The 26,936-nt window shown below is 47.6% G+C and overlaps 1 protein-coding gene across 1 annotated transcript in view; it reads right to left on the minus strand.

Annotated features, from left to right (window-relative positions):
* The window catches only part of LOC146871055 (uncharacterized), a 145,682-nt gene that overhangs the window by 58,022 nt on the left and 60,724 nt on the right, over nt 1-26,936 (minus strand). Inside the window, exon 4 of the mRNA XM_085646128.1 lies at nt 17,114-17,238. Coding sequence (XP_085502254.1) covers nt 17,114-17,238 — 125 coding nt within the window. The remainder of the gene's footprint in view (nt 1-17,113; nt 17,239-26,936) is intronic.

Here is a 26,936-nt window from a genome sequence, read left to right on the forward strand (position 1 = left end):
GGCTCGATAGATGCGGAGGCACGACAGGCGCCGTCTGACGATGTTTTTGCTAGGCGACTGCGTCTACTGTCCGACTACCGGGAAGCCGCGGACAGGGAGATCCTTTATCTTGGAAAATACCACACGGCACGCAGATACGGCGAGGGAGACTGGCCGGGGCGCACGTTGGCGCAAGCTTTGCGACCGCCGTATGATAATTCCTTTATAACCGAGGTCAAGGGGGAAGACGGAGCGCTCCGCATGACACCCTCCGAGATTAGGGACGAGTTCCTGGCCTACTTCTCGACTTTATACACGACCAAGCAGAGTGATTCCTCTTCTTCGCGGGACGCCTACTTATCGGAAATCGCGCTAGTATTCTTAGAAAAGGGCATGCAGGAATTCATGGCAGAACCCATGGGGTGATTAAAGTATTGCGGAGTTCCTCGGCCCCAGGCCTCGATGGCTTGTCAGGGGATTTTTATAAGGCATTTTCAGATCTGCTGGCCCCCAAACTTATTGAGGTATATGCGGAGGCCCTGGAACGTGAGACTCTCCCGCCCACTCTTAGCGAGGCAGTCATTGTCCTGCTTCCAAAGCCGAATAAGGACCCGACGATGTGTGGGTCATACAGACCCCTTTCATTGTTGAACATCGATTTTAAAATTCTTGCCAAAATAGTTGCCAACAGACTTTCACAATTGATGGAATTTATCATTGCGCCTGCTCAATCTAGCTTCATCCCCCATCGTTCGACATCATTGAATTTGCGGACTCTATTTACAGTATTACATAGAATAAATCCTGGCACACCCGCGGCGGCTATTCTCCTCGACACCGAAAAAGCTTTTGACTCCCTAGAGTGGCCATTTTTTCTTTCCGTGATGCAGCGAATGGGCATGCCGGCTGGCTTTATTGCCACCACGCGGCTCTTATGTAGTCGTCCTACGGCGCGCCTTTGTATTAATGGCACCTTGTCTCGCCCGTTTGCTCTTACTCGCGGCACGCGTCAGGGCTGCCCGCTATCTCCATTGTTGTTCATCCTCGCAATGGACCCCCTAATCAGACACTTTCAGGAGCGACATCTCCACAGGGGTCTCCAGTTCCGGACGGGTCCCCTGTTGGTCTCCCTCTACGCTGACGACACCATACTGTATGTCAGGGAGCCGCAGCTAAACCTGGCTCCCCTGATCCGTGAAATACTTCGCTTCGGCCGCCACTCGGGCTGCTTATCAATTGGCACAAGTCTATAATTTTCCCACTGACTAGCGGCACCTCCCCTTGGCAATGTGAGTTTCCGCTGGAGTGGTGCTCGGACTCGGTGAGATATTTGGGCATACATATACACCTGAGCACGGACGAAATTATCCGCCTTAACTATGGCTGTGCGTTTGCGAAGCTCGAGTCACAGGTGGACAGGTGGCTGCGGCTTCCGCTTTCTATAGCGGCCAGAATCGCCCTTATAAAAATGATAGTGCTTCCTAAATTTTTGTATCTTTTTAATAATATCCCTATCCCCCTCACCCAAAACGTTTTCGCCACCCTGCGGTCCCATTTAATTAGATTGGTCTGGGGAGGAAAGCACCCCCGAATCCGTTGGAAGATTCTCACGCTCCCGCACGACAAAGGCAGCTTTGGTGTACCGGATTTGTATTTATATTACCTGGTAGCTCAGTGCGCCCACGCCTACGCCTGGTATCATCCCGACGCGCGGATCCCATTTCTTCATCCAGAGGCGGATTTTGTTCTCCCGGGTCGCTTGTCAGCGGTATTACCCAGGGGCGTACCTAGAAGTCCAGTGGATATTCAAACGGTGTCCACCACTTGCTGGGCCTGGAACAGACTATCGCGCTACTTGGACCAGCCCCTCTTATACTCCTCTTCTCTCCCGCTTCCCAATGCAGGTTGGTTGCCCGGCACGGGCGAGAGGCTTGTGCAACTCACGTTAACGAAGGTTCACCTCACCAAAATTGGGGATTTATACCCGGGCGGGCACATATTCTCGATATCGGAAGAGGCACGATTCAGTGATGCCACTTTCATGGATAAATTCATCCTTAACCGGCTATACTTTACGGTTCGGTTGGAAATTAAGGGATTCCCCCTCGAGCCGGCCTCATTCGAGCCCCTAACTCTCCTCATTGACAGGGATACAGGTGCGCATATTATTTCTAAGCTGTACAAGACATGTGTTGCGCTGGTTCCTTGCTCAGATGACCAGTTGCATATGGCCTGGGAGGCGGACTTGGGTAGGCCTATTACGGACGAGCAATGGTCCGCTTGCTGCAAAGTCACTAATGGGATTTCGCTCAATAGCCGCCACAAACTTCTACATTACAAGTTTTTCCGCCGTAGCTATATGACACCGGATAGACTCCATTCCATTGATCCCAAACGGCCTCACACATGTTGGAAGTGCTCTTCACCTCATGCAGATTTTGCCCATATGACCTGGACCTGTCCGAGACTGCAACCACACTGGACACAGGTACACAAAATCCTAGAGGAGATGCTGGGGCTTACGCTGGTTCCTACCCCCGAGGTGGCATTGCTGGGCTATACGGTCAACTTTCCCGAACCAATTCGGAGACTTGCGTCTCTGGGCTTTCTGTTAGCTAAACGAGAAATTGCTAGGCGGTGGGGTGGTAGGGCAGCTCCCACGGCTAAAGCATGGCTCACGGCAATGGCGTTCTGCAGCACGAACAGCGAGATTTACTCCAGTCTCCTTCCCAGTGTGGCCCATCCCAAGGACATCTGGGGTCCATATAAAACATACATTGCGAATCTGCCGAGCTCCTCTCAATCACACTCCAGCTCAGGAATAGTGCCCACAGGGGTAGGTTAGGTTCTTGCTTTGGAGGAGGTGCGCGACTGGTTGGGCCTTGGGATGGCTGGAGCGCTGCGGGTTCCCGTGCTTCGGGTACGGAAATGAGGGCTGCGCAGGGATTTGATATGACCAATATGAAGGTTGAGTTCTAATGATCGGGGCGGATATGGGGAGGGTCAGTGCTGCACAGTACTCAGCTATGGGTTCCGACGGATGTGATTGTTGTAATGGTTTACAGAATAATGCTGCCTGGAGCCAGGCTTATAGAGTGTTATTGGACAGGAGGATAGAATTGTCTAAATGTATCTCTCACACCTATGTTGAACGTACCCACTGCGGAGATCGCTGTATTGTTTCTTTTCCAAAAATAAATAAAGTCTTAAAAAAAAACAAAAAAAAATAATAATAATTATTAGCAAGACAAAAGCAAATACTGTGTACAGGTGTTACACATTTATTATAATTAGTGCAGTCCGGTGATGCTTGTACGTGTGTGCGTGTCCATAACGACTAGCCACGTGTATTCAAACATTCAATTACAATTCAAAGATCTTTATTTCGGCACCAGGCTAGAAAAACACATAAAAACCAGTGAAACAGCATAACACGAAATATACAATGTAATGCAAGTAATCAGATATTTGTGACATTTGTATACAACAAAGATATGCTGCCACGCTACAAATCAAATACATCCCCCTATAAACATCAGACAAGAGTATGGCACAGAGAAGATGTTATGTCTCTTATCAATAATTCATTAATAAACAAATAGAAAATTAGGCAACAGCATTGATTAAAATTCATAAAAACAAATACCTTGCTATTACAATAGTAGGACATCACTTAGTCATATCTCATCAAAATTGCATTAAACATGGCGGTTCGCTACTCTGCTGTTTTTCCTGGCCAATGCGCGCTTTCTGCCTTGTTCTCGAAATTCCCAGCATATAACGAGAGAGGGCAAAAACCACAAAGGTTTGCTAGTATCATATCTCAGTATCCTGAGGGCTTCTTTGTGCTCCCTGGTGCCTAAATTCCAAAACAGCGGAATAATCCAACACCTCCTGTTACTCTTATATGCTGGGCAACAAGAGAGCACGTGTTCAACTGTTTCATTTGTGGCGCCACACAACGGACACAGCCGCTCATGGGCTTTCGATACTCGTGTCTGCTTAACAGTGAAAGAATGAAGTGGCAGTGTTCCATATCAAAATTGCAACTACAGTCGCCTAGCTAATGGAGGCTCTACCTCACCCAAAAAGTCCTCCTTTGCTAAGGTATCCTTGACTGCAAGAAAAGTGTCTGTTAGGGGACCATGCCTCATCTGGGAACATAGAAGCATATCTATGTACTGCCAGTAAGCAGTCTTAATCATAGTCTTTGGGGTGGACACAGCCTCATATGGGGCACTACAAAGACTGGGTATCCCAATCTCACTCTCTGTGGACTTCATATACTTAATCCACAGAATCTTACTAGATCTTGAGTAAGGTAGAATTTCTTCTAGCCCTTGACAATAAGAGAGGAGCTCTGGGATGGCCCAGATCCTCCTCCAATATAGCAGTGGGCGCAGTCCTAACCTTTCAGCCCAAAAGCCAGCCTAAGAGGAAGAAAAGGGGTACTTGCAGGTACACCTACTAACTGACAAATAAAACGATTTGACACCCTCTTGCCCGATGTCGCCTTCTTCACGGAAACTTGGACCAACACCACCTCCGGCCCCGACATCGCCACTGCCATCCCGGACGGCTACAAGATACAGAGAAAGGACCGCCCTCACTGCCCGGGAGGAGGGATCGCCGTCACACACAAGACCCCCCTGCGACTCTCTACATCCAGCACGAGTGATCCCCACTCCAACACAGAACACCTCCACTTCCAGATCCAGACCAGCCCCAGGACTACGCTACACGGCACCCTCATTTACAGACCACCAGGACCCCGCACCCAGGCAGCAACCACCATCACAGAGCTCGCCGCACCCCACGCCATCACCTCCACGGACTACATTCTACTCGGGGACCTGAATTTCCACCTCGACAACAGCAATGACCCCAACTCCACCACTCTCCTTGAGAACCTCTCCAACCTCGGACAGAAGCAGCTCGTCAGCACGCCCACCCACAGAGCAGGTCACACCCTCGACCCCATCTTCGCGGGAGGATCCAAAATCCGCTTCAGCCACACCACCCAGCCCATCTGGACGGACCACCACTGCGTACATTTCACCTTCAACACCACCACCGCACCCAAGACCGCCCCGCGTCCGCCGCGATGGAACTGGGGCAAGGTCACTGAGGAACTCCTCAACACCGTCCTCCTCAAAGACCCCCCCAGCGCCATGACCAACACCAACTCCGCAGCTAGGGAATTTCACCGCTGGGTCTCCTGCTGCGCCAACAAGCTGGCTCCTCTCTGCCACCCCACCAAACAACGCCCTCTGAAAGCGGCCAGGTTCACCGCAGAACTCCAAGAAGCCAGACGCTCCTGCAGGCGCCTAGAGATAACCTGGAGGAACGAGAAAACCTCGGAAGCACGGACCAACCACAAGGGCGCCCTTAAGAAATACCACCAGCACATAAGAGACACCAAACGGGCCTTCATAAGAGACAAAGTCAAGACCAACGCGACCAACGTCAAGAAACTGTTCAACATCATTTAGCAGTTCGCAAAACCCACCAGCGAAACCATGGATGTCACACCCTCCAAGGAACTCTGCGACAAGCTCAGCTCCTACTCCCACTTGAAGATCAAGATCCTCTATGACAACTTCAGCGAGTCAGCACCTAACATCACTCCCACCACCACCAAGAAGCCGACCATCACATCCTGGACCCCTGCGATCGTCGAGCACATCACCGCGACCATGAAGAAAACTCACTCAGGAGCCCTAATGGACGCCTGCCCTCCACACATCTTCCACAGGGCCGCCACTGTCATTGCTCCCAAACTAGGACGGATGTTCAATACCTCCCTCAGATCCGGCACCTGCCCAGATGACTGGAAACGTGCAGAGGTGAAACCCCTTCTCAAGAAACCAACGGCCGACCCAACGGACCTGAAAAACTACCGGCCCATCTCTCTCCTCCCCTTCGCAGTTCCACAGCAATCACAGCACCAAGACCGCCCTCCTCGCTGCCACGGACGACATCCGCATGCTACTAGACCAGGGACACCCTGCGGCCCTCATCCTTCTAGACCTCTCCACAGCCTTCGACACGGTCTCGCACCGCACGCTAGCCACCAGACTCCACGACGCAGGGATACAAGGAGCCGCACTCGACTGGATTCAATCCTTCCTCTCCGGCAGAACCCAGAGGATCAGACTCCCCACCTTCCTCTCCGAACCCACTGACATCATCTGCGGAGTACCCCAAGGATCATCACTCAGCCCGACCCTCTTCAGCATCTACATGGCCCCCATCACTGCCATCGTCAGACAGCATGGGCTCAGCATTGTTTCCTACACCGACGACACCCAGCCCATCCTCTCACTCACAAAGACTCTGCCCGAAACCTCAGCATCATCCTTGACTCCTCCCTCTCCATGAACCCCCAGATAAACGCCGTTGTCTCCACTAGCTTCAACTGCCTTTGCATCCTCCATAAGACATTTGAATGGATCCCCCCTGGACTGCAGGAAGACTATCACCCACGCACTCATAACCAGCAGACTTGACTATGGCAACGCCCTCTACACCCGACTCAACAGAACTCTTTTACACAAACTCCAAACAATCTAGAACGCCGCAGCCAGACTAATCCTCGGGACACCGCGTCACGAGCACATGACCTAACACCAACGAGGCCTCCACTGGCTCCCCGTCGAGAAGAGGATCACCTTCAAACTCCTCACCCATGCCTACAAATCCCTCAACAACATCAGACCCAAATACCTCAACGACAGAGTATCCTTCCACGTACCCCAGAGGAACCTCCGCTCCGCTGACCTTGCCCTGGCAGAGGTCCCCCGCATCCGCAGAAACAGAACAGGTGGGAGAGCCTTCTCCTACATCACAGGCAAGATCTGGAACGAGCTTCCTGTCAACATCAGACGCTCCCCGACCCTGCACACATTCAGAAAGGACCTTAAGACCTGGCTCTTCGACTGGTCCGGAACTGCCTCCCCCCAGCACCTTGAGACCCTCACGGGTGAATAGCGCGCTATACAAACCCCTGATTGATTGATTGATAGATTGAACTAATGTGGATATATCTAAATGCCCCTTAACTCTGCGCCATAGGAAGCTGATCCCAGTGCCTGATGATTATATATCAGTAAAGCAAGTTGGATTGGGCAAAACTGTGACCTAGCATCTTAAGAATTCCTCCTGACACTTGTAACCTACGCTGAATAATGTGTGCTTGCCACCCCAGGTGTTCATTCAGTGTTATACCTAGGTAAACAAAAGGGCCCCAGCTAGTGTTGGGTTAGCCCTTGTCGAGGGCCCAGGGTTCAGGACCATTTACTTAGGTTTGCTCACGTTGATCTCTAGGCCCCTCATTTTACAGAAACACACAAGTTGATTCAAGGCTTTTTGAAGTCCCATGGGTGATTTGGAGAGGAGTAAACTATCATCTGCAAACATGGGGACCAGAACCCTCAAGCTTGCCAATCTGGGTGTGTCATTATCACACTGGTCTAAAAATGTACAAGTCCATTAACATAAAGTGTGAACAACGTAGGCACAAATATGCACACCTTGCCTAACTCCTCTAGTCACAAGGAAAGGGTCAGCCAACTCACCTGCACTTCCAAACCTAACTTGCACATAATTCTTATGATGCAGTCTATTTATAATGTCGAGCAGTCAGTTTGGCACCTCATCTCAGAAAGAACCCGCTAAAGCGTTGACCTGTGTACTAAGTCGAGGGCAGTGCATAGGCCAATAAAAACGACATAGAGTCGTCTCCCAACAAATATGACAGTCTTCCAATACAACACCTGCAGATGGAACACTTGTTCAATAGTGCTAGTCAACTCTTTGATCCCTGCCTGAAGGGGAGTCAGAAACCCATTATCAGATGTGGGCAGGTCATGTGAACTCTTTTTAGAAATAGGGATGATTTCGGCTCCTGCCTATGTTGATGGAATAGGTGCCACTTTCATAACAGCTGTTAAAAACACTGACAAATAAGCACTCTTGCTTGGCTCACTCACAAATAGACCACTGGCGATGTTATCTAATCAAGGCACTTTATTAGAAACAATTCCCCTTATTGCTATACTAATTCTTGCACAGCGATTTCGAGGGCTCCGAAATCTTGCCTGCATGTGCTGCACCCTAAATGGACAACCTTTGGGTACACGTCTTGCTCCCCTTTATTGCTTTGAAACAATTGTATTAGTTGTTCCCCAGAACCCAGTGAGTTACTGAACATGGCACGGTGACCTTCCTCCAGGGAATATAAACTAGAGAAATGCAACACCAAGTCCCTGGCTACGATGTTGTTTTCTATGAACCGAAACTCATCCCTGCTGCCAGAGCACACCCTAATTTCCAGAAAGAGCAATGATTGTCCAAGCTGGCTAAATCTAAGAGGGCCTCCCATATTCTCCGCTCCAAGTCCTTTTTGGCCTCAGAAAGCACTTTCCTGTAAGACTGTGGTGGTATGGATCGAAGGTCTATGTTCCCTTTTAATTGCTTGAATAGGTTCAATCTTAGCGTCTCTGCATGATTTATTATACCAGGTTGTGGGCGTGTCCTCTCCAATGTTTGCCCTCATTCGATCACAAAGTGATTCCTCAGGCTTTTAAACATCGGTCGTGGGCTTCGGATTTCGCACTCAATATCTCAGGGGCCTCTACTAGCTGGTCCAGAAGCACCGACCCCTCCATGCCATTGGCAGCTAATCTGTAAATTTCACTGATGGACTCCTGGGAGTATTTTAAACAACTTAATTTAACCCTGCTTTTATTACTAGTTTATTATCAGTCTTCTGCCAAGGGGTTCACATTGGAACTACATTGTGCGCTGTGGACAAACTCAACTTGAGAATCAGGGCAGTATGATTGCTATCAAAGTGGGGGAGAACTATCATGTCAATCATGAGAGTCCACAATTTGACATCCAGCAATTTTTGGTCTATTAGGCTAGTGTGACTTGGCCTATTAAATGTCTGGTTGCCTAATTTGTCGGAAATTGATCTACCATTGCAGGCCTGAAGCCCCTGATTTAGCTTAAGTGCGTTAATTTGGACTGCAGCAGGAGACCATCTCTTGATGAGAGGAATTTCTAACTCAGGGATAGACCAGGCAACATCTTCGTCTGCCGCAAGGGCCTGGCTGTCCGCACAGGGTTCAAATTGACAACTGAAATCCCCCACACAATTTTCCTTGCAGAGGCTGAGAGTGTGGCTAAATGCCCATTCAATATATCCACAACTATAGATTCCTTTTGTTCCCAGTTGGTCTGCAATAAATACTATAAATATAGTATGTTACATCTGAAGTCGTTTTCAAACTAAGGCACCCAATGTCAGGGGAGTCCATATTGATCACTTTCATTGAGCCACATGTGGAAGTTCTAGCTCAAATCATTAAACCCCAGGAGGGCTTGCCCTTCCCAGAGGATGTAGCCACTTTGTAAAAATGTTTGTACCCTACATGATGGAGGGGCTGCGTAGACCATGTCTATTGAAAGATACAAAAGTCATGTTGGTCTATGAATTCACATCAATCGGGAATAACTAGTTTGGATGCCAGCCCAGCTACATTCCAGGAGATAAATATGGTATGCATAGTCTCCTCAATGTGAACCATCTAGTCTGGTTAAGCGGTATGTAAGATTATTGTGGCTGAATAAGAGGACCCAGCAGGATCTAGTATCTCCAATAGCATTGGGTGGGTACCACAAATACTTGGAATGACTTGGCCTAATTCGGCGCTATCCAATACAATGCCCGGGTTCCATACCCCACAATGGGAATGGTATGCACTATATCCCCATATGTACCATTTAATTGGGGAATCTTTTTTGGCTGGACTCTTTTAATTCCTTCACTAATATGAGAAAAAAGACCCAACCAATACTAGTAGTTGGGGTGTTTGTATTTGAAGTACTGAACTTTTTCTGTCTCATCGTTGGGCTGTGTACGACAGTGTCCATCGCCAGGTTATGTACAACAATGCCCACATTTTCAGCTCCTACATTATAGGTGGTGTATTGCATTCTATTCAGTGGTAACCATAATAAAATTTAGTAGACTGGCCACTGGGTAATTCTAGATTTTCATAACTTTGGATTCTGGTTTCAAACTGAAAAGATCTCCACAATATCTCCTTCCATCAGGAGCCCATTCAGACTGCCATACTACCTGTTAATAAGAAGTGAACCCTTTGATGAAGCATGCCACCAATAGTGGGTGAGGGCACTGCTTTCTAAAAAAAAAAAGCCACTTCTTTGACAGAGGAGGATCCAATGATCCACTTTCTGTTTAGGTTCACCATATATTTAGTTATTATATCTTGCAATTTGGACGGATGCATAGTGGACCTATTTAAAATTCTCACACTCTTCTTTGGTACTTTTGGTACTGGTGTGGATATTAGACACTTTCTATGGGCATCAGTGGGTGGAGTTCCCACCAGTTCTATGCTCCCCTCAACCTAATAAAACTCATGGGCTTAAAAGGGAAAAGCATTACGTGTCTAATGGTAAGGAGGGCGGATAGATGCAAAGTGAAATGGCAGCAACGGAAATTTAGCCTATTTCTGGCAAAGGTTAATGCTGTTCCTTTCACTAGCATTGCTAGAAAGTCATCCTTTTGCCCGGTTCATCCCCATTTTATGCTGAATGATACTGGTCCTAACTGACTGACTGTACCCTGGGCTCTGCTAACCAGGCCCAGGGCCAGTGCTATGTTTAAAAAGGTACATATAATTGGTTACACTTACAATTGGCATTGACAGACCCTATAAGTCCCTAGTATATAATAGGTCTAGGGGATTCAAACTGCATACAAGTCCCTAGTATATAATAGGGCATCGAAGTTTAGAGGCCCCGTAGATTTCCTGCACTGCTGAGTGCCTGCTGTCCTTTTCAAGGCACCCTGGCTTTGCAGACTGTTGCTAAAAATAAATGTGTGCAACCTCAACTTTGCTGGTATGGGCACTTCAAAAGTAACAATCTACCTTATTTTAACGTATTAGGCATCCCCAAGGTCTCATCTAGGTGTCTCTGGGGTGGGGTGGCCTGTAACTATAAGGAGAGACCTTATAAAATATGTTTTATATGCCCTGGTGAGGGATAAACTGCCCATTTAATTTTTCCCCATTGCAGATACTTAGCTCCATAGGCTAACATTGCAATATTTGACTCAGGTATAACTAGGAAAGGAGAAATATCATTCAAGGACTTAAAAGATTGGTATTGATGAATTCAACAACTTGCCACTGTTGAATTTATCATAACTCGTACAGAATACAAGTTATAGAACTTTCTCTTCTGTAAGCCAAAATCAAGCCCCATAGTCATCTTTGCTGATTGGTCAGCCTTAACAGGCTTAGCCAGGCTGCTTTGATTAGGTGATAAGTGGCCTGGCCGGAGCAAAGGTTATCTGATGGAGAGAGCTCTGACGCTGAGGATGATGAGTCCTGCAGAGGGGGCTGGGTAAATCAAACTGAGGTCAAAGAGAGAGCAGATCAGTAAGGTATGCCAGGCGTACCTATCCCCACATCCTGTGCCCCAGCTTGATGGCAGGTTTAGGACATGAATTTGCAGAGGTCAGAGGGAGGAGAGCTAATGGAAATGAGCCACACCACTGTGGATTGCTTTAGCTACCTCTTACTCCTCTGGAGAGAAATCATCCATGTTGGATTTTGGAAGTACATTGCTTTGTGGGACAAGAAGATGACACATTTTGGAGGAATTTGTCATGCTTTTGTGTGGCGCCCAGCATCTCACTGGACAGAGGTGCCCCTCTGCTTGTCATCCTTAGAACACTGAATAAATATGATAGAGCTTGCATAGTCTCTCAGTTCTGCTGACTGAAACCACACAGAAAAAAGGAGTTCCCTGCTGGAATCTGGATTTACACCCAAAGGCCTGCAGTCTGAATAACTGCACCATCTAGTAATACAGGCCTGGGGACTGAGCCTTGCTTTAAAGAAGGGTTAAGGAGTGGACTCCCTGCAAGCTACAGATTAACAGACCCCAGCTGCATCATCTCCAATAAAAGTCCCCATTCTGGAGTGTGTCCAGTGGACTTTTAAGGATTTGGCCAGATGCATTGTGGGGACTGTGGACCAGAAATCCCAGAGACCATCTAGGAGATTCCAGACCTTTGGATTGGTGAGTTGGACACTTGGAACCTAAAAGGAGACCTTAAGGAAGCACCTCCTGAAGTTTGAAGAACTTTTGCGAAAAAGCTCCATGAGACGACCGACCCGACATCGAGAGTCAAGCCAACTACCTTCAACTGTGACCCGGTTAGGATTTCAGGTTCAGCCCGCTGAAAGCTCCGTAGCTCCAGACTTCCAGGATCTGACCGGGCCTCGTGAAATGTCAAGCCGGCAAATCCTCTCCGAATCCGGCCTGCTGTGGAGGCTAGAGTGACATATTAAGAAAAAGCTCTAGAAAAGTTTCTATGTGTGAAGGTAACATTTTGACCAGGGCCTCCTGCTTGTGTATCCAACCAGATCTTCATCGCAGACGGCCTTAAACTTTTACTTTGTCCTGGTCAAGCGTGACCAGATGTCCCAGAGTGGTGCTATATGTTTTTAAGCAGTATAAAGTGGTTAATCGGTTCCCTACATTGGAGTTTTGTCATTTTGGTGTCCATTTGTTCACAAAAATACTTCCCCTCTTTATAAATTGGTGTGGATTTTTATTGTGTATTGTGTTTCATTTATTTGATGAAATAGTGTATTTAAATCTTTTTTACTCCTGCCTCCTAAATTAGACCTGACTGCTCATTGTCAGCTACCAAGGGTTGAGCAAGGGGCTAATTTACTGAGACCTTTACTGGACCCTATACCATGTTGGTGGCCTTATTACTAGTGGTAGGTGCATACTTACTCCTACCAATATCCCGCTTTCCAACAAACATTAATTTTGTTTCAAGGTGCACACACCACACACGAGTAATGACTTAGACCATATATTTACCTCATTTGAGTCAATGGGAAAGGAAAGAATAAAGTATGGTACCACCAAATTGTGCAGCTAAAAGAAGAGAAAATACCAAGTAAGAAATATTTTGCTTCCTATATTTTTTTTTATCTGTAAGTGCTCCTGTGACTCTATTGCGCATAGTGTCCTGGGGCTCTGTGGGTATTTGCACCCGCTTCTCATGTGCCCGGGGCATTTTCATATATGTGGCCCCTTATATAATATAGACCATGGCAGGACACATTTTGTGCTAGTGCAAACACGAGGGGGAATTAGTTCATTGGTAGAGAAACCTTTTCTGTTATGCTTGTGGAGTACTAAAGGGGCAGGCACAATGGCAATGAAGTCATCAGGAGTCGCATTGACTGTGCACTACATATGGAGTTAAGAACAGTGCGCACCCCAAAGGTGCCCTTTGTAACGGTCTAATGAACCGACCTAGACCCTCCATAGCAGGCAGATGCAGTAAAGACACTGGACCACCTGCAGTGGGGATACCTCTCTCCCTCTTTAAAAAGAGGCAGATCCACCCACAGAGAAAGAGGCACTTATGATTTAAATATGCAGCTCCATACTTTACTAATTTGCTCTCCTCAATGCAGGGGAGAACTGTGAGAGTTCATGCCTGTGCTGAGGGCAAAGGATTTTTTAGTATAAGCAGGCGCACTTTCCTGGCCTGCACCAGGTGCACTGTGGTGAAAAGAGCAAACGTGCGCCCTATTTATAATTTGAGCCCAGGGCTCTTGGAGCTTACATGTTTCTTATAGAGATGTCAAATGGACACAGAAAGTTAACAGACACCTTTTTATGAGATAGTCCTTTAAAGGGATCACAGAAGTGAGAAACTTTAAATCCCCTAGCTCCTTGGTGGTGGGGAAGGGGTTTTTAGGGCTCATTTTTCTTTTTTTACAAAGGAGCACAGACAGTGGTTTTGTAGATATGTGGGGTCCTTTTTTAAGCAGTGACATAGCAAATTTTAGTGAAGCAGGGGCAGTGGCACCTGGGCCTAGGGGTGTAATGGGCCTCTTGCAACCCAACTATTGCTGCTTTCTTAACTAGAATTGCAGTTGGGCCCATTTTCTTGCTAGCAGTAGGGCCCTGGGGCCCCAATGCTGTACAATGTTGCTTCAGACATTGAAAGAGCAGGGGAGGGAGATGTCGAAACTGCTTTTTCTCAAAAGGACAGCCTGTTTCTTTTTCCGGCATCAGGCTTTGGAGTGATGGCTCAGTGCAGGGGGGAGAAGAGACAGTTTACATCACAGGGTTGTAGCTATTAGAGGTGCAGCAGGCAGAGTGGCATCAAGGAAATACGACATACAAGCCATGGCCACTATTCACACTGCTACTTTTCTGAAGAAATTCAAAGGCTTCTAACAAATGCTCGGTCAAGCACAAGTAAAAACTCAAGGGCTTATTTCAAGCCCATTGCGCCACAGTTGCGTCACTTTTATTGATGCACCGGTAGGGCAATGGGCTTCCCCATATTTACAAGGCCATGTAAAGTTACCCTGCGTTTCTTTTCACAGCCTTGTAAATATGTTTCCCTTTCATGCATAACTCTACATGAAAGGGGTGTTCCATGGGTGTTGTTGTGGGTGTTCCCATGCAACATGCATGGAACTTAACGCCTTCCAAGATTTACAACATTTTGGAAACCAGGGAATGCATCAGCATTCTGCAGCACACATAGAAAGAGGAAAATGCCTTTAATGATTGTTTTTGTGCAGGAAGATGTCCCTCTCCGCACAAAATCAATCATCCCTCAGTGCAGGCACCCTTGCAAAATGACGCAAGGGTGTCTGCGCCGAGGAGAAGGACAGGAATGTACTGTATCTTGTTGATACGGCTCATTCCTGTACTTTTATTTTTACGCATGGCAGTGCAGCAGGAAGGCTTGCTGCGTTGCCGTGCACCAAAATATTGTAAAAAAAAGCCCTCAGACACAAGCCATGTGTCACAGTGTCGTTTTTTACCAGATCAAGTACCTAATAGCCATTAAGATCATTCAAAATGTATTAAAAAATATTTTAAACATTTTAGGAAGTGCCTCACATAAGCAACCGCCATGGGCCTGTTGGCTATTACTCACCATCTGGCTCGCAGTGTCATCTTCGGCACTTTCCTATAGTCACACGAGGTCCAAGCACCATGCTTATCACTAATGGTGCTCAATGTGTATAACTTCTAATTAACATCACAAGAGTAACCACCGCCCCTATAGGTCCTCAAAAAATGAAGAAAAACATGTAATACCTTTCAAAAGAGTGGCATCAGGGCTCAAGTGTTAGAGGGGCCAACTATAACCAAATTACTTCTGTCTAATTACCCAAAGTATTCTTCCTTGCTTATATTAAGGTCATAGCACCATTGCTGTGACAGAGTTGTTTTGGGTCTAGGAACGGTCAAGAGGAGTGGGAAATAGAAGCTGAACAGTCCATTTAAAGACAACTTGGGGGCATATCAACAACAACCGGCGATAATTATCGCTGAGCGCACTTAGCGCTCGGATAATTATCGCCGGCTAGCGCCGATTTTTATCGCTGAGATAGCGTGCTATTAGCAACACTTATCTCATCTGCGATAAAAATCCTAGCGCTAACTGGCTAACGTGAGATTATCGCTGGAAACCCAGTGATAATCTCACGTTAGCTAGTTGATAGGGACTCACAAACTTAGCCATGATATCCTCCATCCATAGGATATCATGGCTAAGTCAGTCCTGAGGCAGGTGTTAGGAAAGTAGCGATAACAGGTGTTATCGCTACTTTTCCTGACGCTATGCTTCATAGCGTGGGGCTTGATGATAGGAGAAATGTCGCTTAGCGACATTTCTCCTGTCATGTCAGGTCAGGAACGCCCACTTTGCATCTCATTAGAGATGCAAAGCTGGGAGTTAGACATCTCCACGCTAAAGCAAGGTTTCACGCGTTAGCGTGGCCTTGCTAATATAGCGATAAAATTATCGCCGCTTTTCGGCCGAAAACGGCCGCTAAAGCGACGATAATTTTTTATCGCCTCGTTGTAAATATGCCCCTTGGAGACATCTTAGTTTTGGCCTCAAAAATATGGCCCAGATGGGGGTATTTGGTGAACTAAGGCTCATTATTTTTTAGCAAGGGCAAAGGCGATAGCCTGCTTCACATGGTTTTCTCAGTTACAGTGGCACTGGGGCCCAAAGGTGGGCAAGACCTACTGAATCTCAATTATGGCTGGCCTAAGCAGGGCAGTGGGACCCATTTTTCATGCCACCATCAGGTTCAGTGTCCCCTCGCAGCGGAGAGAGTTGTTGAGGCTCTCTTTCTTTTTACAGTGACGGAGGCAGCCTGTTTCAGGCTAAGTCATTGTTGAGAGCGGAAAAGATAGCCTGCTTTGTAGAGATCTAACTGTTCTTAGTGCTGCTGGAACAGTTGCTTGGGGGCCATGGAGTGTGAGGGATTCATGCCCCCCCCCCCCAATTAAGGAAAGCAGTGTTCTTCAGTCACTTTCTGTTTTCATTGATGCATTTGCTCATTCAAAACTCTCACATTAGTGTTGGCTATGGACAACCCCGGAAATGGTTTCCTAATCCCCACTCCCTTCACCCATTCCTGCCCCCACGGATCCTTGCCATGAAGTTTGGGTCGGGGTTCGACGTGGGCTTGGAATAAAGAAAGACTGAAGACTTCTGAGAATGTGAAAGAGGAACTGCTTGCCCAAAATTGATTGCGTACTTAGATGTGCACTAATCTAAATGCCATGCCTGTATGAGTAGAGTCATGCATCAGTACAATGGTTCTGAAAGATACAATCAGTTCAAATGCACCTAACTATGGGCACCGTTTCAATGCGTGAAAGAATGACCACAGAGGAGAAGCCAGCAAATCATCACTGTTAAGCCCAAGACAGTGGCTTTATGGCAAACCAGATGTGTACTGTTTGCAAAGAAGCAGAAACGACTCCCTTTAATATCAATTCCGAGATTATCTACATTGGTAAACTGTGATCAGTGTCAGTGGACAACGGGAGTCACTATTTCCAGTTTAATCGTCGAGCACTTCTCAACAAATTCCTGTCATTGTATGATTCGTCCAGTGAGTATGTTAAGATGGCCAAACAAAAATCAATTCGGACAGGCAGACAGAAAATAATAATTCTGAAGGCATAACGTGACAATTCATGCAGAGGTGGAAGGTAGACACATTGGTAAACCTACCTTTTGCCATTGTTGAATTTCTTTCTTTAAGTATCCAGAAGCTGACATCCTTCTTGGCGCCAAAATGTTTGCTATTCCAGAGGTTAAAAATATCGCCATTATCCACCAAATCCATCCGAATACATCTGCAAAAACACGAGGCTTTACTCATTGACCTTCATGTCAGATGGTTGGGAAAACATATTAAACAGCGCTGAAAATGAAATTGTGAATCCATCCTCCCAGAGTGAGAGTCTGTAACTTTTCATTTTTTTTTAAAACAAACTTTATTAGGTCACAGAACAAAATGCAGTCAATCCCCGTCCCCCATAGTCCTCCCCCCAGCCAAATCAGGACATCTTGCAATAATCACCCCAGCACATAAGCTACATCTGTACAGCATTCACCCCAATAATGTCCGTGCTACTAGGTAGTGCATCCACAGGAGTAATCCACCATGAGTGTGCGAGACAGCCAAAATACCCCCCACCCCATCACCCAAAATCCCCCCCAACGAGCCCCTCCTCCCTACCCACCCACCCAAGCATGTCGCCCGTACCTATCAGAAGTACATGTACATCAAAACCTCAGTCACCACCCGTCAAGTCCGCCTCCCGGCAATCCCAACAGACAGTACCGCAAGAGCAGAGGGGGGAAGCCCTGTATAGTGCACTCAAGGAACCGGGGTCCCGTCATCCCCCACCGGATCACCCCCATCCCCCATGACCGAACATTTGAACAAGTCCAGGAGAGCCATCCATGCCCGGGCCCATTCGTGCGATCTTTCATTGTCACTGCGTCGAGCCAAGCACAATCTATAAGTCCCCTCACTTCCCGCCCATTTCTCCATTTCCCTAGCCCACCGTAAGAAATTAGGGCCCTGCCGCGCCTTCCAATGAGAAGTAATCTCCCGCTTGGCCAGGACCAGCCCTAGATCAATAAACCTACTGGTGATCTTAGTCTTTGCAGTATGCGGAAAGCCATGTAGCAAGCAGACCCCCGGGTGAGAGTCTGTAACTTCTCATGCATCTGTCTTCCTTCTGTACCTCATTGGGATGTCAAAGACGAACAAGTTACTTACCTTCGGTAACGCATTATGTGGTAGACTCTAGCTGCAGATTCCTTACCCTTGAATTTCCCAGGCTTCAGGCTGGATCCAGAAACTTTTGCTGAGCAACACCCCTTGTGTGCGCAGTCGCGTGACTCCATTCAGCTCAGCGTGATGTCGTCGACATCCGTTATGACGTTGCTGTGCCTATATAGGCGCCACTCAGGTGCACGGACGTCAGTACTTTCCTTTTTTCCACACCAGAAACACAGAGCCACGAAGTTACTGATGTAGTCGTGTGCAAAACTAGGGCCCTGAAAAGGGGAGTAACCCTAGCCCTAATAAAATCAGTTCGCAAAACTGGGAGGCATGTGTGGGGCTGTAAGGAATCTGCAGCTAGATGGAGTCTCTTCCAGATTATGCGTTACCAAACGTAAGTAACTTGTTCATCTTATAGAGAATTCTAGCTGCAGATTAGTTACCTTTGAATGAGATACCCAAGCCATACCATCTCGTCGGAGGGTTGCGGACCAATCCCTTACACTAGGAAGTCCTGCATGACTGAACGGGCAAAATGATGGTCCCTGCAGACCTGACTGTCCAGGCAGTAGTGTTTTGCAAATGTGTGCAAAGATGCCCACGTTGCTGCCTGGCAGATGTCCAGGACTGGGACACCCAGAGCCAAAGCCGTAGTTGCTGCCTTTCCCTTGGTGGAATGGGCCGTTAATCCCTCGGGGTCTGCTTCTTAGCCAGGGCATAGCAGATCTTAATGCAGAGAATGACCCAGCGAGAGATGGTCCTTTTCTGCACTGCCCGACCCTTCTTATGTACCCCACAAAGAGTTGGTCGTCCACCTGGAACACTTTTGTGCGGTCACGGTAGAATGACAACTCTCTTTTTGGGTCCAGTTGGTGGAGACGCTCCTCCATCTTTAGAGGGATGCGGGGCAGTAAAGAAGGTGGGCAGCGGGATGGATTAACTCAGATGGAATGGGGTCATGACCTTTGGTAGAAAGGAAGCCTGGGTGCAAATCACCACTTTTTCTGGATAAGACATAAGATAGGGATGCGTGCAAAATAATGCCTGAAACTCCCTCACCCTCTGGGCAGATGTAATCGCCACTAAAAAGGCTGTTTTGATGGTCAACAGCCAGAGGGAACAGTTATGTAAAGGCTCAAAGGGAGCACATATTAGGTAGGTGAGGACCAAATTAAGGTCCCACTGTGGCACAACAAAGGGCGTGGGTAGAAACAAGTGAGCCGCCCTTTTGGAAACCTATGTAAAATTGGAGATTTAAAGAGAGAAGCTGGTCTGGCAGCTGCAAATAGCAGACAAAGCAGAAAGGTAAAACTTGAGAGTTCCCAGAGCAGAGCCCTGCTGGGCAAGGGTCAGAATGAATAAAAGAACAGTGGAAAGAGAAGCAGAAATAGGGTCACTAGACCTTTCTGTACAGTATAATACAAATTTCTGCCAACTGCAGGCATATACCATCTTAGTTGAGGGCCGCCCGGTCGCCAAAACAGCGTTACATACTTCATGAGGAAGGTCAAAAGATATCAACTGCTGCCACTCAATCTCCAAACATGAAGGCACAGAGTTGACAGGTTCAAGTTAAGAACCCTCCCCTGCTGCTGCGACAGAAGATCCTCCCGAAGGGGCAGCTTGATCGGGGGATCAATGCTCATCTTCAGAATCTCTGGATACCAGACTCTCCTTGCCTAGTACCGCATCACAAGGATGACTTCTTCAGAACTTTGGGCAGAAGTGGTATGGGCAGAGAAGGCCTACAGCAGGCCTGAGCTCTACGAAAGGCATCGCTGAGCAATAGCCACCTTGGAAACTCATCTTCAGAATCCCTGGATACCAGACTCTCCTTGCCTAGTACCGCACCACAAGGATGACTTCTTCAGAACTTTGGGCAGAAGTGGTATGGGCAGAGAAGGCCTACAGCAGTCCTGGGCTCTACTCATGACGAAAGGCCTCGCCGAGCGATAGCCACCTTGGAAACTCCAGCGAGTATTATTGGTGACACTGCACGTTCTCTTCAGAAGCGAACAAATCTAACCAAGATTCTCCCCACTGCTGAAAGAGACCTTGCGCCACCTCCAACTGGAGACGCCTCTCGTGATCCACTAGGAATTGGCGGCCAAGTTCACCTGCTCTGGTGTTCAGAGAACCTGCCAGGTGTTGAACCACCAGGGTTATGCCCTGCTGTTCCTGCCAAGTCCAGAGATGCAGGACCTCTCAACAAAGAGTCTACGACCCCACCCCATGGCGGTGGTGTTGTCCATGAAAACCTGCACTAACTTCCTCTTGACAGAGGGAAGAAATGCTTTCAATACCAACCGAATCGCTTGAAGCTCCAACAAATTGATGTGGAGCCCTGACTTCGCCGGAGACCAGTGTGCCTTGATCTCTACCTCGCCCAATCCCAGAAGTGACACATTTGCCACAACTGAGAGCTCTGGTTGGGGAAGGGAGAGGGGTCTGCCATTGACCCAATCATGGTTCATTAACCACCACCGCAGATCTCTTGCTGTACCTTCCAAGATCTGGACCATGTCGGTAAGATTTCCTTGATGCTGTGCCCACTGGAACTTCAGGTCCCACTGCAGAGCCCGCATACACCACCTGGCATGCTTTGCCACCAGGATGCAGGAGGCCGTGAAGCCCAACAGCTTCAGAGTCAGTCTCACAGAAATCCAGGATAGAGGCTGAAACATCAGAATCATAACCTGGGTATCCTGGAGTCACTGCTCGGGAGGATAGGCCTGAAACTGTACTGTGTCCAGAAGAGCTCTGATGAAAGGGAGCATCTGAGAGGGAGGCAGGTGTGACTTTGGCATGCTTATAAAGAACCCCAGGGAATGCAGGAGGTTCGCCATAGTCTGAAGATGGGAAACAACAGCCAGTTGACGAGGTAGGGGAAGGCAGACAACCCTAACCTGCTCAGATAAGTTTCACCACAGCCATCACCTTGGTGAACACCTGACGGGCACTGGTAAAGCCCAAGGGGAGCACAGTGAACTGAAAGTGCTCGTGCCCCACATTGCACCGCAGGTAACGCCTGTGGCGCGGCAGAATGGGGATGTGAAAATACACATCCTGCAGGTCCAACGCTGTCATCCAGTCTTCTCAGTCTAGGGCAGACAAGACCTGAGCTAGAGTGAGCATCTTGAACTTCTCCTTCTTGAGGAGGAGATTGACGGTCCGTAGATCTAAAATGGGTCACCACCCTTTGTTCTTTCTCGGAATCAGAAAGCAGTGGGAGTAACAGTCACTGCCTACTTCTGACACCGGGACCCTTTCTATAGCTCACTTGGTCAAGAGAGCTTTAACCTTTTCCTGGAGTAATTTCAGATGATCCTCCACCAGCCGTACCTGATTTGGCAGAATGGGAGGAGGAAAAGAAAGGAAAGGCAGAGAATAGCCCTCCTGAATGATCTGCATGACCCACTTGTTTGATGTTATGGACCTCTAGTGATGGAGATGATGACAGATTCTCCAGCCAACTGGAAGGGTGTGGTCTTGCAGATTCAGACTCGGAGTGCTAGGAGGCTGCGGCTGCCGAGGGCAGTGTGGCCGACATCTTCTGACTTTCATTCCTTGGTCAGAGCGCACCACGTCCATGTTCCTGCATGGCTTGGGAAGTTTGTGCAGGACGGTGGCTGGGATAGGGCTGACTTGGCTGGAAACCCCTTCCGTTGCCACAAAAGGGGCAAAAAATAGACTGGCCACGAGGAGTAGAAGAAATGCCCACGGATCTGGCCGTAGCTCAAGAGTCTTTGAGCCTCACTAGGCTGAATCTGCCTTTTCCCCAAAAAGATGGGTTCCATCAAAGGGCATTTCCATCAAATTAGCCTGGACATCGCCTGAGAAGTCAGTTGTCCTAAGCCAGGCATTGCGCCTCAAGGCCATTGTCATGGAAATTGATCTGCCCAGCGAATCTGTCATATCAAAGGAACACCGTATGGTGACTTTTGCTGCATCCCTCCCGTCCTTAACTCCTTGGGAGAGCACAGCCCGGGCCTCCTCCGGGACTTGTGGCATCACTTGTGCAACCGACTCCAAAAGGGAGTGGGAGAAACGGCCCAATAAGTATGCGGTATTCACCGACCGCAATGCTAGGCTGGAGGAAGAAATCATCTTCTTCCCAAATGAATCCAACCTCTTGGATTCCCTATCCGGAGGGGCAGAAGGGATGTAGAGGCCTGTACCACCAAACTTTCAGCTGTGTGGTGTTGGCTAAGGATCTTTGGGCCACCCAGAGCAGTCCGCTTGGACTTCTTCTTCTTCTTCTTGTGCCTCTTCCCCGAGTGTCCTGAAGACCTTGAGTGGGACGAAGTGGGCTTTGGGCTCTGGGAGTGGTCCCACGACCTCCTCTTCTTCGATCGGGACCGGGATGTCTGCGGAGTCACGCTGGACGGTGTCAACTGCTGGGCTACAAGGAGTTTCACGGCCCGCTCCAGCAAGGCCTTCAGAGCCATAGCTAGGCAGTCCGAGCACAACTTTGAATCATTGTCACGCTTTTGACACCAGAGGCAGACGAGGTGGTGGTCGGTAACTGACATCAATGAGTGACAGGCACTGCTTGGTTTGATCCCTGTCTTCCTCGAAGACATCCTTAAACATAAAAGAAAAAATCTTCCAAATCCGACAAAAAGTGGAGAAAAAGCCTATCAAAAAGCAACAGAGGGTTAGCTGTTCCCAGATCCGCCCTTATCTGGCGCGTAAAGAAAATAACTGACGTCTGCGCGCCGGGGTGGTGCTATATAGGCACTGTGATATCATAACTAACGCCGATGACTTCACACGGAGCCAAATGGAGTCACCAGACGGTCCGCACAAGGGGTATTGCTCAGTAAAGGTTTCTGGATCCAACCTGAGCCTGGGAAATTCAAAGGTAAGGAATCTGCAGCTAGAAGTCTCTATCAGATTGGCCCTCACTCAATAACTGCAGTATGATATTTAATTTCAGTGCAGACCTTAGTGCATTTGCATTTGTAATAATGTTGCCTTTCTAAAAAGCAAGGCTACTGTAACAGAATATCATAGTCAAAATATTGTCTCACATAAATATTGTGTCCTAAGTATTGTTTCCAAAAATATTGCCTCAATGGGGATCATAAATAACATTTACATCCAATGGGACGACATTTAGATGTCAGACCATATTTCTGGCTATGATACTCTGACATGCAACGCTCATTGGCCAGCTATACGTCATCAGCTCAGCAGCACGAGTCATTGGATGAAGTAGTCTGCTGATATGATGGTTATTGTGGTCTCACTATTGATGGGTAGGGGTCCTGGGTAGCTGTAGCGAGGGTGTTTTTCATCCTGTTCGGCCCCTGTAGAGCACTCTAAGTGTGGGAGGAATGTGTGCAGAAAGGATAGTCTTAGGTGTGGTTCAGGAGCTCATATTCTGAGTGGAGGATTCACTGTTGTGAATTGGTCTGTGATAGATGGAAAAGTCGTTAGAAATGCTGCAGATAAGATCTGTTGTAGTACGTAAATGTTCACTAGTTTGCTTTAATGTTTTAACATTTTGTGGCAACTTAATGCTCATAAATTAAAGTGCTGAAGGACATATTTTTCCTTCCCACTGCTTTACCACCTCTTCTTAGTTGGAACCATGGAGGTTTTCTGTTGTGGATATATAAAAGCCCTACCAAAAACTCTTGCAGTTTTTTCTAAGCAGTACTGGTATGTGATATCTCATGGCATATGTATGGTTACCTACAGGCATGCTGTATGGCCCTAAAATGTACTGTGTTTAGGTAATTTGAGCTTGAACTAAAGAAATATCTGTAATCTTACAACTTCCAGCTAGAATATACCTGCTATATTTAAAACGAGCCACCTCGGTACTTGATCATAACACTTTGAACACTGGGTTACTACATCCAACATCAGCAGGTATGTATAGTATTACATATCACAAGCCGTAGCCAATGTCCTTCTTGTATAATGGTCCTGAAAGTACCTAATTCACTTTTGAAGTGTTTACTCTTTAGCGCGCACTTACAATTGTGATTTTTAGCTTTTTTGCTCCCAAAGCTCTACCACCACTATAAATTTGAGCCTTAACTTCTGACTTCATGGACATGTAAGGTGCATCTGGGGGACTCTGGAAAAAGAAAATGACTCCTGTTAATATGGCAGACTCTGGCATGGTGGTTAGACGCCTGGGAATAGGATGGACACTGTGATGGGGCTTGGGCTCCTCACAACTTGGTAGCTTTAGGATATGATGCTGTCTCTTCCTGTATGGCAGCAAACCCCGGATTTGTACACCATCTGTAGGTAGGGTGGCCACTCCACCAGATGGGGGAATATCCATTGGATGAGGCATAGGCAGGGCTTTAAGTGGGATGAAAAACCTGGGGGGGTCTCTCAAAGGGATGTGGTCAATGTCATTAAGGGCGTGGCTTAAAAACGTGAGCTAAAAATCTGTGCTTAGCATAGTGTGCCACCCAACTTGTATTTGGCTGTTTCTGTTATTGCATCCAGATTTATGATAAAAGTACCATCATACCTACAAAAAAGCCAGGAGTATTGGCTTTGTCAATGGTTGTTAGTTGCATAAAATAAATAAGCAGCAACTATGGCTTGTTGTATGGAATATTGAAAAAGCTTCCACTTAAAACCCTGGTGACACCACAACAATGTTGCTGCTCCTGAGTTTCAAAAAGAGAAGAGCAATCCAGAGAGAACGTGACTCTCTTTAAAGGATTTCCCTTCCCCTACAATGCCCACCTGGCATGACTTCATGCCGTAACTTCTCCTCTAGTGAGAAGTGAGCAGTGTGAGCACGTGCACATCAACGTGCCTGCTGTCACTGTAGTCCGAAAATAATGGACCGCCCGTGCCAGGGCACAAACCAGAGCCCAAAAGAGACCCGTTTCGAGGCCACCTTTAAAAAATTGCTGGTGCTCAGCACCGGTGAGACTTGGCCCACTTAAAGCCCTGGGCATAGGCAATCGGAAAGCTGTAACCAGTTTCTAATTTGGCACTTTATCTTTATACCAACACTAATGACAGCCTGCCACATGGTGGCGGTGTTAACCTTATTTTGAGATGAGTACAACAACCCTTGTTTAATAATTCAATATATATTAAAATGACTGATACCTGACACTCAACCCTATATTAATAGCTTGAGCGGCAGGTATTAGTCATTTTTAGGTCGAGCCTAGCGCAGCTCGCATGCGTTTCTCTGCGAGCCTTCTTGTATCTACTCTGTTTGGGTCCGATGCATTGGGTTGGCTTTTGCGTGTCTTTTTCGATTCAAACCCTGAAAATGGCTAAAGGTGGCTGCATGTCCCACCGCTTCTGAAAGGTTTACTCCCATGGCGTTATGCCGTGGGAGCGAGCAGTGCTGCCCAGGGCGGCAGCTGCAGTGCCTCCTTGTCTCCATGTGTCCGCCCAAACCACTCCTCTTTGTGTCCCTGTGCCATCTTTGCTCGCCTCCACTCCCCCTTGTCTCCCTGTGCCCGCCCCCGCCACTAGAGCGGCTTGTTGATGTTTACCCATAACAACAGCAGCTGGAAAACGGTAATTCATACACCGGGAGATGTATAGCACCAATCTGTTACCTCACGCCCGATTCTTCTAACTGCTCCAACCAGAAGTCACACTACTGAAGCGCATCCGACACAGTTGTGCATACAGGTGCGAATGTGTCGTGCAGTGTGCGGCATGCCATGAGTGACTGCACGTATTTAACTACTGAGGAAGACAGTATGCAGAGGTGCCAGTGTCACCAGGTAAGGGCAGCTGGTGAGGTACGAGAGTTTGTGCTGCGCAAGAACTCTAGCTCTTTTGAGCAGTGCATGGACAGCTTGCGATCGGACGAGAGCTTGCACTTGCCAAGGCCTTGTTTCATCTTATGTCGCTGCCCCCTCCATGGAGGCCAAAAGCATCTCAGGTTTTGGTTATTTGACACATTCAGCTATATTAAAAGACTGTTCTATTTTCAACGTGTGTAATAACTCTAGGACCTGAAGTCTCTTTTGGGTTATAATCTTCACTTTATGAAAAGCACCCTTCTGCTCCAAGCGTCCTTCGCTCATGCTGTATAATGCACTTTCGAGCCCCCTCTCTGAGTCGGTAGAAATCATGAACCCCATGTTACAGCACAACTGCACGATGTTACAGCAACCAATGGGGTTGTGCACCATCTGTTGGTTAAAGAGTACCATGCCAGTTTATCATCGCTTGTTCAGTAAGAGGAGGACATTTAACCCTTTGATAACGCTGTACTATTTCATTTTTTTTAAAGTCACACCATGTGGCCCTTTATGATTGGGCATATTTTTGCAAGCCAGCGTGTCTGCTTGTCAGGGTCTTGTGACGTCAGGGGTGCACTTAATGACAGTAAAGAGCACTCACGCTTGCTTCCCAACGCTTATTTGCGTGGGTGCTGGGCCTCTCCCTTCCCTTGAATATATCGTCACATGTAGCCCTCGTTCAAGAAAGCGCCTCGAGGCTAGCGCAACTTGGTGTGAGTAATGCATTCAGGCTGCTGCCTACTTCTACGCTCCTTTCCCAACAGGACCCCGCTAGCATGGGTTAAATGATGCTCACTTCCTGGGTAGCAGCTATACCACAAATGCATCCACTGCTTATTACTACAGCACGTCTTCATATCGCACCCCTCTGGGATTTGTTAAGAGCCATTCATTTGGCTGCTTCACAGCTACAGGCATTGTTAAGTGGATATAAGATAGCTCCAATATAGAAATATAAAGGCATTCTGGCTTGTACACAGACACCACTTCTTCCTGCTGCACA

This window comes from Triturus cristatus, chromosome 1_1, assembly GCF_964204655.1.
Source record: "Triturus cristatus chromosome 1_1, aTriCri1.1, whole genome shotgun sequence".
Taxonomy (NCBI): Eukaryota; Metazoa; Chordata; class Amphibia; order Caudata; family Salamandridae; genus Triturus; species Triturus cristatus.